Source organism: Balaenoptera acutorostrata, chromosome 13 (assembly GCF_949987535.1).
Source record: "Balaenoptera acutorostrata chromosome 13, mBalAcu1.1, whole genome shotgun sequence".
NCBI lineage: Eukaryota > Metazoa > Chordata > Mammalia > Artiodactyla > Balaenopteridae > Balaenoptera > Balaenoptera acutorostrata.
Window position 1 is genome coordinate 28,303,413 of NC_080076.1, and position 12,954 is coordinate 28,316,366.

Consider the following 12,954-nt stretch of genomic DNA (forward strand, 5'->3'; position numbering starts at 1 on the left):
AATAGTGTACAGCTATTAATAGCAAGTAGAACAGTGGTTTCATAGGATTCTAGTTTTAGGATATGCTCCTCTACATACAGTGTTTTATCCTTGAACTAGGCCAGATCAGCTTTGGTTTGGGTCCCATATACTTTGGGTTTCCAATAAAACTAATTATACTGAACTCTTCATTTCTTCAGGGAGCTATTAAAAATGTTACCTCCTCAGACCACTCTTGACTACAATATCTAAAATAGCTTTTCTACCCCATCCTTAGTCCATCTTTATCTCATCTCTTATATCCTGCTTTATTATCATAGTGTATATCCCTACCTGATAGCATATGATGAATTCATTTATTATCTGTCTCCTCAGAAAAGATTAAGTTTCATGAGGGCAGGGACTTTTCATTCACTATTGCATTCCCAATGCTGCATAGTAGGTGCCCAAATATTTGCCGAATGAATGACTGATGGAATCAATCAATCTTGGCCTTATACCATCTACCTATACCAAGAAGTCTTATAAAGAACTACCCTATGAAATGCTCTGTTGTATTTATCTCAGGGTATTTCTGAAAATATGGTTTACTTTATCTCATAGTGATTTTTTATGAATAGACAAAAGAAACATTTCCCAGGTCTCAGTATCAAGAAAAGAAGTGTTTCTCCTAGAAAATGAGAACTGCTTATGTCATGCCACCTCTTTTCAATGCCTAAAAGACTATGGGACAAATTTTTAGCCCAATTCTACATAGCAAACAAAAACCTCACGAAGTTTATTGTTATCAACTTTCCCTCTAACTTCATTTCATTCCTTCTCCCCTGATTACTCCATTCCATCCCCTTTCTTCATATTAAAAAAAAAAAAAACAAGGGCTTCCTTGGTGGCACAGTGGTTAAGAATCTGCCTGCCAATGCAGGGGACATGGGTTCAAGCCCTGGTCCGGGAAGATCCCACATGCCACGGAGCAACTAAGCCCATGCGCCACAACTACTGAGCCCGCACTCTAGAGCCCATGAGCCACAACTACTGAAGCCCCCGTGCCTAGAGCCCGTGCTCCGCAACGAGAAGCCACCGCAGTGAGAAGCCCACGCATTGCAACAAAGAGTAGCCTCCCCGCTCGCCACAACTAGAGAGCCTGCACACAGCAACGAAGACCCAACGCAGCCAAAAATAAATTAATAAATTAAATTTATTTTTTAAAAAACCACCTTATTTATAAGTAAACTTCCTCAAGAAGGGCATACCTTTCCCCAAAGTGTAACATATTTAGCTTACGGGAAGTCTAAATGGAATTTAAAGAACACTAAACTTTCTTTAAACAGTTTATCCCCATTATAAGTGCTGGGTAAACTGAAATGTACAGGACAGGAAATGATATGACTACTTTGATGTTTCAGATTCTGGCGCTGCTTATTTTTCAACAAACACTGGAAAATGAGTATTTAAAAGCTGAATTCAAAAAACTGGTGTGAGAATACTTATGCTAAGGACAGTGAGATAAGTTGCAGCCTCATAAAGATGACTACCAGCAATAAATACTGAAAACAAGACATTTTGAAGTCTTAAAAAGAGGACCCAATTATACGTGTCAAAACCCACAGAATGCACAACACCAAGTGTGAACCCTAATGGAAACTGTGGACTCTGAGTGATAATATGTCAATCTAGGTTCATCGATTATAAGAAATGTACCTTTCTGTGGGGGTGTTGATAGTGGAAGAGGCTGTACACATGTGAGGACAGGAATAAGTGGGAAATCTCTGCACCTTCTGCTTAATTTTGCTGTGAACCTACAACTGCTCTAAAAAACACATTAAAAAAAACAAACAACAACCAGGGACCATATTCTCACCTTAAACACACATATGTCCTTTTATTAACACTAAAATATATCCTACTTTGAGAAAGACATCAAAAGCAAAGCTTATGCTTTTGCATACACAAAGTTTTTAAAGGCACTCACTTTAGGAAATAAGCTAGGAAAAGCAGGCTGAAAATAATACCTTGGTGCTTTAACGTTAGAGATTGCCAAAGGATACCCACCAGTAAGATTTCAAAGCTTCTAAATTTAAGGTAACATTATCCAGACACTGTAGCATAGAGAAAACCACATTTAAACAATGCATGCTTTTAAAATAATCACTTAAATGGAGTAAAATTTAAAGGTGCTTATGTTTATTAATTACTAATAACATATTTAAAAACTAGATGCCACTGTTCAGAACTTAACTGAAGCGGACTACCAGTTTTACAATGATTTTTAGCTATAGGAGACTTAACATATCACTTTGATTAACTGAGTAGTTCTCAGTCTGGCTGCCCACTGCCATCTCCTGGGAGCTTAAAAATGCTGGTGCCTTTATGCTAAGTGAAATAAGTCCAAGAAAGACAAATACTGTATGATCTCACTTGCATGTGGAATCTTAAAAAAACCAAACTCATAAAAACACAGAGCAGTTTGGTGGAGAGTACGGGGTGCAGCAAGGATGAGTGAAGGTGATCAAATAGGACAAACTTCCAGTTATAAGATGAGTAAGTTCTGGGGATGTAATACAGCATGGTGGCTATAGTTAACAATACTGTATTGTATATTTGAGAGTTGCTAAGAGAGCAGATCTTAAAACTTCCCAACACACAAATTATAACTATGTGAAGTGAGAGGCGTGTTAACTAACCCTACTGTGCTAATCATTTCGCAATATATACATTTATCAAATCAACACGTTTTATACCTTAAACTTACACAATGTTATATGTCAACTGTATCTCAAAAAAGCTGGGAGAAAAATGCTGAAGCCTGGGTCAGATCCAGAGATTCTGATTTAATTGGTCTGCAGTGGGGTCTGGGCATCATAAGTTTTAAATGCTCCCACCCCCCAACAAGTGATTCTAACATATAGCCAGACTGAAAACTGCACAGATATTACCTGCTTTGTTTGCATTTACTAATCACTTTTCAGGCAGTCTTCAACTGATTACTCAGTCTCGGTGTCTTGTTATCAATGTATTTAGTGAGTCCCCTAAATAGCTACCAAAATACAATCAGATTACAGAGGCTTAAATTGGGGACATGGGGCTTTTAGTCACTTCATATTCAATATAGGAAAAAGGTCATGGAATTCCTAACATGGGTTTGGGGGTCTTATCTTCTACCATGAGTTGCTACTGCTTAAATTAATAATAATATTTTTCAAGTAATTCAATCCCCAGTAGGTTAAGAATCCTCACAAATCAATTAAAAAAAACAAGTGTAGCAAGAGGAAAATGTGCAAAGAACATGAATAGACTGTTTACCAAAAGAATACAAATGGCCAATATGATTTTTCAACTTCATTAGTGATCAAAGAAATGCAAATTAAAACAAAGATACAATTCATCCATCAAACCAGCAACATTTTTATAAACACTCAATAGAAAGAATATAATGCAACAAATACTCAAGCTCCTGGATGGAATAAACTTAATAAAGTATTAAAAAGTAGTTTGGCAGTATGTGTCAAGAGCCTTAAAGTGTTCATACCCTTCCTCATAATAGCAAAAACTAAAAACAGCCCAAAGGGCCAGGAGTAGGGAAGTTATTTTATAGTTAGCTAAATTATTCAAAATCCATACATGGTTTTAGGGAGACTATTGTGTTTTGGCTAAAGGCTCAAAATGCAATGTTAGAGGGAAAGAAAGAAGTATACATAGTATGATAAATTTTGTTACATATTATGGAAGGCAATATACTTAAATGTTAACAAAAGCAGGATTTTAATCTTATACATCACATTTTTCTATTTTCAAAATTTCCTACAAAGGATTTACTAAAGAAATTTTTTTCATTTCCAAGTAAGAGTTAATTGATCAAGCGTGGTAAGTCTCTACCTCAGAAAAACTGTAAGGTAAAATGATAGCTTATCATGAGGAATTTCACTGTATAATTGTGTGTGGTGAGTAGTGAGTGCTGAGATCCTAGCTTCAGTAGGACTGAGCTGCGCCTGGCCACATGGATTGAGGATTCAGATGATCTTAAACAGGTGTCCTCAACAGCCTCCTTGACATTCTCCAACAAAGATCGATTAGATTTTCTAAAATGCAAACCAGCCAAGACAACTGACCCTTACCTACCAAGGTGGATACTATTTTTGGAACCTCAGTCTGAGTGGGCACTTGCATGGTGGACTATTAAACCACACAAAAGCAGGTCATTATAGCCAAGACAAGATGAAGCTACCCTGAGGTTTATTCTATGCTAAATATTTATGAAAAACAACGGTCACTGGAAAAACTCTTCCCTGCTGCCCACCTACCATGATGCATGTAATCTGGTCTGTTCAGAGAATTTTTGAACTGAAGTCTGATGTCACAGACTTATTCACATTCACTTAATCAAAATTCCCTGCAGGGAATTCCCTGGCAGTCCAATTGTTAAGGCTCTGAGTTTTCACTGCTGCAGGCCCAGGTTCAATCCCTGTTCGGGGAACTAAGATCCCACAAGCCGTGTGTCATGGCCAAAAAAAAAAAAAAAACTACCTGCAAGAGCAGCCTTTACAGCTCTAGTCTCAAAGTGATTTTACAGAAAAACTGACCCCTCAACCCCCGAAGAAATAATGCTCTAATAATAAAGTACGAAGATTAGTAATACAAAAAGATCATCTATAAATGAGACACTTAATAAAAGCCTTGAATACTCAAGACTACCACATAGTATTTTCACATTAATATCCACTACAAAATACTCTATTTTTGCTCATCTCTAAGTCCCCCAAATGAAAGAACTGCCAGAATTATCTTGATATGATACCTCCAGATTCTTAAAAGAGCAATATAGTTCCAAAAACTTCAAGGAAAGAATGATCTAGTGTGGATACTAAGCTGCCTGTCAGTTAACTGTTAACTAAAGCAACAACAAAACCACTTCATAAACATCTATTGTCCAAATGTCAAACTCAATTTTTAAGCATCACCATGCACTATATAAGTCTGCAGCATTAATTATTTCCACTCTATAAAAGAAAATGCATTAATTGTTCAACTGTTTGGCATAAGTGAATATTTAGCAAAATTCCTTCAATGTTTAAGCTGCTGCCAAACAAAAGTTTATAAATACAGCAATTCTGAATTACTAAATTAGTTGTACCTTGATGAAAGCATATAGCAAGAATCTCAGTTTTTACTTTTCCTCTTGGTTTCCATTCTGTATAAACAGCTGGATTCAAATTTCAAATTCCAAGAGATTCGCTGTTAGGTACATCCAGTTTAAGTTCACCTGAATGTCCATGGTGTTGCACTCATCTTCTAAGTCAGTTCACAATTTATCCTATCTTTACAATCTATACAACTTTTCAACAACTGCCTTGCTATAAGGTAGAGTGTATCCCCTCTGCCCCAAAGTTATAATGTGATTCAAGAAACTGAGGTATACATAATTATGACATCAGAAATGAAAAATGTCAAAATTTTTCGGGGTAACAATGTGGATAATTGAAGTGAACTTCCTAATATTTAAACTTAGGATATTCTATCTTTGCTGCTTTGCATAATTCCAGGAAAGACCATTCACAGCTCCTTATGTGTACAGCGCCTTCTGAAACTTTGTGGTGCACAGCCTAGGCAGTATACAGTGGCCCTGCAGCTTACCTCCCATTTGATTCTCCATGATTACCTTAGAAAATGCTACATATTTTCAAAATCCACCAACTTATTAAGTGTTGTGCACAACAGAAACTAAATTACAGATTCAGATAATTTACTTTGGTGTTTTGGTTAGTATACAATTCAGAATAGACAAGAAACAGAAGACTGATGTTTTAGAAGTTTTAGACACTGGTCAAGGTAGTCAATTAGCAAAGAGGTTTGGAAAATATGAACAAAGCACACCTAACCTATTTAAGCCAAACAGGGAGAATGCCCATGAAGATATTTCTCATGCCACCTCTACAATGGGGTCTATCTTCAAAGAGCACTTTGTTCACCCACCTTCTCCCTTTCCATAAAAAGACAAAGTATTGGGCAGTTACATAAAAATCTATTTAGTGAGTGGGATTAAGTAAGCACTATATCAAGAGATCTATCATGATCCTGATTAATATATTAGAACAGGACATAAGAATGCATAAACAATTGTATAGGTGTTAATATAGCTTTCTTTAAAATATTAAATGTAAATCTGAAATACACCTAGAACCTGCCTTAGAACAACCCCAAAGTTTGCTTCTCTCATGCAGTCATCTGATGAGCTTCAATTAAATCCCCTCCCCCAGTAATTTTAACATAAGGAACTACCAAAGGAATTCAATAGACATTAAAACAGTAAGCATTTCTAACGATTGTTAAAAACTCATATTTAATATACTATATGGATGATGCTTTTATTTTAAGTTGAACACCTATAAAATCATTCTTGTTACTGAGTTTCTGTAAGTTTGGTTAGCTATAGGTTTAATTAACCAATATGATTTTTCTTGAAATATTCTTTGTATATCAGCAATATGCTGACGTATAGAAAAAGAACCATTTCAGAAAACTAGGAGGAAAAAACACAGTCACCCATAAAACTTTGAAAACCAAAACTTCCCCCTTTAACGTAGCCATAAATAATGCTGTCATGATCTATTAAATGCCACGTACTTTACAGAATGTTCCTAATTGAAAGAGTCTCTTCAATAACGAGAATTCACCCAAGAACCATTCAGACCTCATCTTTCTTCCACTATGAAATCTCAAGACTGCCTTCATAGTACATACAACAGTACCAGACGTAGTAATATGGAGAAAGCAGATGTGTCAAACATGTAATAAATTACAGACTCTTATACCAGTAAGAGGTGGAACAGCAGATTTTTCTGTACTTTTTAAACTTGGGGGCGTTAAGGGGGAAATTTTGCAAAAAACATTCCTCTCAATGCAAGTGACAACTAGCTAAACATGCACTGAATTGGGGGGGGCACATAAAACTACTGTTTCAGGAGGAATAGTTATTAGAAACCTTTAACGAAAGGTAGAACATGTTATTTCAGACACCATAAGCTTGAGTGCAGTGGCTATATAATAAAGGAAGGTGCCTATTCCTGAGGAAAACGTACTTAGTAATAATGCTGAACAGTGAGTATTAAATCTAAGTAGTGCTAGAAAGGCAATGATGGGAATTCAGGTAATGTGTTACGGAGAGAAACTTGTGAGAAATTCCATTACTTAAAAATAATGCTGTCCCTATCATTAAGTATTTTTTTTGGCTGACGTGCTAAAGTGCACTGGAAACCTCAGAACAGGTTTTTAAATTGGCCATGTCTTGTTAATACACTGCAGTCTTCAAATTTACACAGAGCTGCAGGTCTCCTGGATTTTTTCAAGTGTCACTCATCTAACTGAGCCTGAGAGCTGAGAAATGCCATCAGGTGCTCTACAGTCAGTTTAAAAAACATCCTCTACCTGGTATCTCTGCAGTGATTGTCTTGCTGCTCCCTGAAACTTCTTCATCATCATCTGATGAGCTCGTGCTTGAGTCACAAGTCAGGTCACTATCACTGGTACTACTGTCCTGCAACAAGTTGTATTTCTTTCGTGCAGCAGCCTCCCGTTTCTGCCTCAGTAGCCTGATTCTCTCCTTGTGCTTTTGGCTCCGATGACCTTTAACCTTGGCGACTCGGCCATTCTGTTTATCACTGGATTGCCGGTTTTTCTTGGCAGCCATGGTGGATGTTTCACTTTCAGATCGGGACCGGCGAGACTTGCGCCCAACTGTGGCACCAGACACTCCGGAAGGGTCTCCTTCTACCGCTGTTTCTGCCTGGGAGGGTTCATTCTCCTCTGCAGAAGACAGTGTATCTGAATCGGCCAGGTGACCACTAGAGGAAGGGGAAAGCATGCAGTGGTTAGAGGAGTCACTCTCATAAACTCGGCCAGTTGTCGGCTTGTCACTCTCCGTCGATGCTAACTGAGACTCAGAAGAGTCCCTTCTCAGTTCCATCAACAAGCAGGGCATTGAAGAAAGAACTGTAGAATCCACCACACCATCTTTCGGAACTTGAGATTCCAGTTCTACAGATCCATCTTCCTCCTTAGCTGTCTCTTGTTCAGATGTTTTTGGTGGGACTTCAGACTCAATGAGTTCTTCAACTTTTCCCACTGCCTCCTCCATCTTCATGTCAGACTTTCAAGTTAAATCATGGAGCAGAGTCTAGGAAACTACGTCAAAGATGCAACGGGAAAGCAACCTGTACAAAAACACACAAAAATCAATAAACAGAAATGGCAGATTATTTAATCAACACAACATTCCTACCTTTCTAAGTGGGCAGCAGAAGTTACCATCATATAGGCCTTTAAAATACATGTATCTATTATTTGCTTGAACAACAGTCAAATTCAGAGGACTTAATACGACCAAAATACTGGCATACACAGCTACTAAAAATGGCACAATATTAATCTTCTATTACTGAACTTGCAAGACCAGCAAGCAACCAAACAAGGATTTTCAACTTTAAAACTTTATTTAAACTGTTCAAGAAAAGGATCCTCAAAACTTTGATATAGTTAGCATGTATGTTAACTTTAATGTAAATGAAAAAGAATGCTCCAAAAAAACTGGTCTACAACAAGTGAACTGGAATGATTACTTTTACATTCAAATCCTCAAAGAAAGGAAGCAAGGGAGTGAGTTACAGTGGAGTGACATCAAATGTACACTTATGTTAAAGGGAAAAAAAACCCCATCAATTACGTGCATTTGGCAAGTGAGCAACAAAAGTAATTACATGCATCAAAGCTGTCATTCCTCTCAATAGGAGTTGCTCTAGAGGGGCATTAAGATGAAAAACCTGAATCTGCTGTTTCCTCAGTTCTTCCTAATTCCCAGAAACCTCTCATCATGCTGAATATGATGAGTCTAATGTTTAAACATGTTTTGTTTCATAAACAATAGCCACTAAATACAGATTAACTACTTGTGAACCCAGAAAACCTAATACTCTCTATTCTGTGAATGACTTAAGGGGTTTAAAAGAAAACCCCCTACACACATTCTCCACCTCCTATGCTAACTTTAGAACCTAATATCCTTCCCCCACTGTGTGTGCTACAACTCCACTTAATCACAGAGAAACAGGACATAATCTTTAACCACAAGAGTTGTGACCTATGCAGTGCAAACTGGTGGTTTTTTAAGAGGATGCTAACAATGTGCAAAGCAAGTAAATACCTCACCCTGAGCAACTGATGTTAAAGAAGGCAATGATCATAATGTGCCATAAGTCACAGACAGACACAAACATTAAGCTAGATGGTATGTCAGTAAGGTACGATGAGACATCTCCGGCACTTCATTCCATCAAGTTACTTAATAGTTCACTGTATGATAGACAGCAACGAGAAGATATCTGAAAAATCCTTTTATTGATCTAACATGACAAGCCTACATTTGTGCTTACTATAAACATAAATGTCCTATATATCTGGGTTTCTTTCAGGTCCTGTTCTCAGCTGCTGATAAAACAGGCATTCTGATGAAGTTTCCTTAACACATTCATGAAAACCAGAACATTCATGGCCACTGGAAACATAAGTTAAAAACAATCTCATGGAGCTTCCCTGGTGGCGCAGTGATTAAGAATCCGCCTGCCGGGCTTCCCTGGTGGCACAGTGGTTGAGAGTCTGCCCGCCAATGCAGGGGACACAGGTTCGAGCCCTGGTCTGGGAGGATCCCGCATGCCGCAGAGCAGCTAGGCCCGTGAGCCACAACTACTGAGCCTGCGCGTCTGGAGCCTGTGCTCCGCAACGAGAGAGGCCGCGATAGTGAGAGGCCCGCGCACCACGATGAAAAGTGGCCCCCACTTGCCGCAACTGGAGAAAGCCCTCGCACAGAAACGAAGACCCAGCACAGCCATAAATAAATAAATAAATAAATAAATAATTAAAAAAAAAAAAAAAGAATCCGCCTGCCAATGCAGGGGAAACGGGTTCGAGCCCTGGTCCAGGAAGATTCCACGTGCCACGGAGCAACTAAGCCCGTGTGCCACAACTACTGAGCCTGCGTTCTAGAGCCCCCGAGCCACAACTGAAGCCCGTGAGCTAGAAGCACCTAGAGCCCGTGCTCCGCAACAAGAGAAGCCACCGCAGTGCGAAGCCTGCGCACCACAACGAAGAGTAGCCCCCAGTCGCCACAACTAGAGAAAGCCCGCACGAAGCAACGAAGACCCAAGCAGACATAAATAAATAAATAAATAAAATTAAGGGGGGAAAAAAATCCCATGTGTAGTCTATTTCATAAGCGTATTTGTACCATTACTAATTTTTGAGCTAAAAGAAAATAAGCATAAACGTCATTCCAAACACCATTCCAAAAGGAATGGAACACCACTGAAAGCCAACAGACGGAGTAAAAGTTAAACCAACAAACTGCCAGTGTCTTTTTTTTTTTTAACTTTTTTTTTTTTAAATTCCTTTATCCTTTTTTTTTTTTTTAATATTAATTTATTTATTTATTTAGGCTGTGTTGGGTCTTCGTTTCTGTGCGAGGGCTTTCACTAGTTGCGGCAAGTGGGGGCCACTCTTCATCACGGTGCGCGGGCCTCTCACTATCGCGGCCTCTCTTGTTGCGGAGCACAGGCTCCAGACGCGCAGGCTCAGCAACTGTGGCTCACGGGCCCAGCCGCTCTGCGGCATGTGGGATCTTCCCAGACCAGGGCTCGAACCCGTGTCCCCTGCATTGGCAGGCAGATTCTCAACCACTGCGCCACCAGGGAAACCCTGCCAGTGTCTTAAATAAAGCATGTTGACAAAAAAAAAAATACAGGAAATAAAATATTCGTAGATATGCAATACCCCCAGGTATGAGGAATAAAACAGATTTTCTAACTGAATAAACATGAGAGTTGATTCTTATGTAGAGAATGAAGTTATATTCTGGAATAAAATTTTTCTTAAAGCTGAAATGTCTGAGAAATGTACTCAAATGAAAAATTTGTTAAAATGATCCTTAAAACTCTTGTTTCTTCAACTAAATAAATTATGTGAGTAGCACAAACGAATCTAGTCTGTTTTTCCTTTAAGAAAACATGACAATTATCAATGTCTTTCAATATGACACGTCAATCGATTACCTTTCAACTTCCTTAAATTTAAGTGTTGAGATTTACAGTGACTTCTGCTGCCTAAAAAACAACCAGTATTGCAGTCAAAACCACTTAAATATGCCCATATCAATCACAAACACTGGCATCAACCATAAATAGGACATCAGTTAGCTCATCATGGTATGCCCATACTATGTGGCAAAAAAGAATGAAAAGGTTCTCCATATACTAATATGGAGCAATTTCCAACACATAATGTTAAATGAACAAAAAAGATACATTATACCGTTTGTGTCAATAAAGAACAAAATTATATATGAGTTTGTCTATAGATGCACAGAAATCTCTAGGCGGATACTTAAGAAAATGGTAACACCGGCTGCCTTGGCAAGGAAAGCGAGTGAATGAAGGAACAGGAGTCAAAGACTTTTTACTGTATATAGTTTTGTACCTCTTGAATTCTGTATCCCGTATAAGTTATTACCTATTCAAAACTCCATTCTAACATAAAAGTCTACTGAAAAGTCTTCTGAAGAAAAAAGGAGTTGTGTTTTTTTCTGCTCAGGACAGCAACTACTATTTAGGTCAAATTTAGTCAGTGAATTCTATTAGAATTTCCCCCCATAGTGGAATTTTGTTGTAATTCATAAAACACAAGAAAAAAAAAAAGTCACAGGGAATAGAAATACAAGCTCTGACAAAACTCCCTGCAATGGAATAAAAATGAAGTACAGATTAATCTTCCCAAACAATCAGATTATGTACTGCATATATTGTTTTTGATCAGGGGGAAAAGTGGGATGTTCCTGGTAGAGGTAGTCAAATGTAGTTGGCAGTAGAAATGATAAAACTATCAAATGGGAGCTGCATCCTTGAGATAAAAGTCTCTCAACCCTCTGGTTTAATGTTCACAGTGAATTTACATTCAAGTATGAAATATACAAGATAGCATTTATCCTATTAGAACAGCATTTCCTCCCATGCTGTTCTTCCCTCCAATCTAAAGGCAATCCCCTCTTGTGTATATGTATATATGCGTACATGTATATGTTAGTACAACTCATCCCCTCATCTCCCTAGAACCTTACATTATTGATTATTCCTTGGCACTCATCAACCTCTCACATTCATCTAGACCATCCATTCATTCATTCATTCACTCATTCATTAAAAAATTTTAAAAATCCTCCTTCTATCTACTACTTCAACCTCACATCTCCTCCTCCGGGTACTATTCTCTTCTTTCACAGCCACCCTTATTAAGAGAGTTGTCTAACCTCCCTTCCTCTATTTTCTTACCTCTCACACTCCCTCTCCAACCAAATCCCACCTGACATCTACATCTATCAAACTGGTAACACAGTTCTTACCAGGGTCATTGATGACTCCCATATCTCTAAATCCAACAGACAGAGTTTGGCCTTCATCTTACTGAATGTCTAAGCAGCATTCTATGCCTAACCACACTTTCTCCTCCTTAAACTGTCTTTCTTTGGCTTCCAGGTTTCCCTATTCTTCTGACTGCTCTTTCTCAGCCTACTTTGTAGGCTTAACACTCTACCAAACCCCTCAGTAGTTAGTCCTTGGGCTACGTCTTCTTCCCACCCACCAAAGTGATCTATTCTCCACTCACAGTTTCCACTACCATCCCTATCCTAGTGATTTTGTTTCTCCAACTTAGACTTTCTCTGAGCTTTATACCAGTCCACTCAAATATCCACTTGATGTCATTTAGATTCACAAAGACAACCAATTCACCACATCAATCTTTGAACTACCCCACTCTGCTCCTTCTCTAGCTTTCCCTAGCTCAGTTAATAGCACTACTATTATCTCAGTTGTTCATGTCAAAAACCTAAGGGTTATACTTGACAATGCCTTCTCCTTTCCTCATTGCATCCCATCAATCACT

General features: G+C 38.3%; 1 protein-coding gene across 6 annotated transcripts in view; it reads right to left on the reverse strand.

The window, feature by feature from the left end:
* Positions 1-12,954, reverse strand: part of ARK2N (arkadia (RNF111) N-terminal like PKA signaling regulator 2N) — an 85,609-nt gene that overhangs the window by 40,299 nt on the left and 32,356 nt on the right. For all 6 annotated transcript variants that reach the window (XM_007197190.3, XM_007197189.3, XM_057526253.1 and 3 more), the window contains one exon: positions 7,399-8,183. In XM_007197190.3, the coding sequence (XP_007197252.2) occupies positions 7,399-8,113 (715 nt within the window). In that variant the 5' untranslated portion in view covers positions 8,114-8,183. The remainder of the gene's footprint in view (positions 1-7,398; positions 8,184-12,954) is intronic.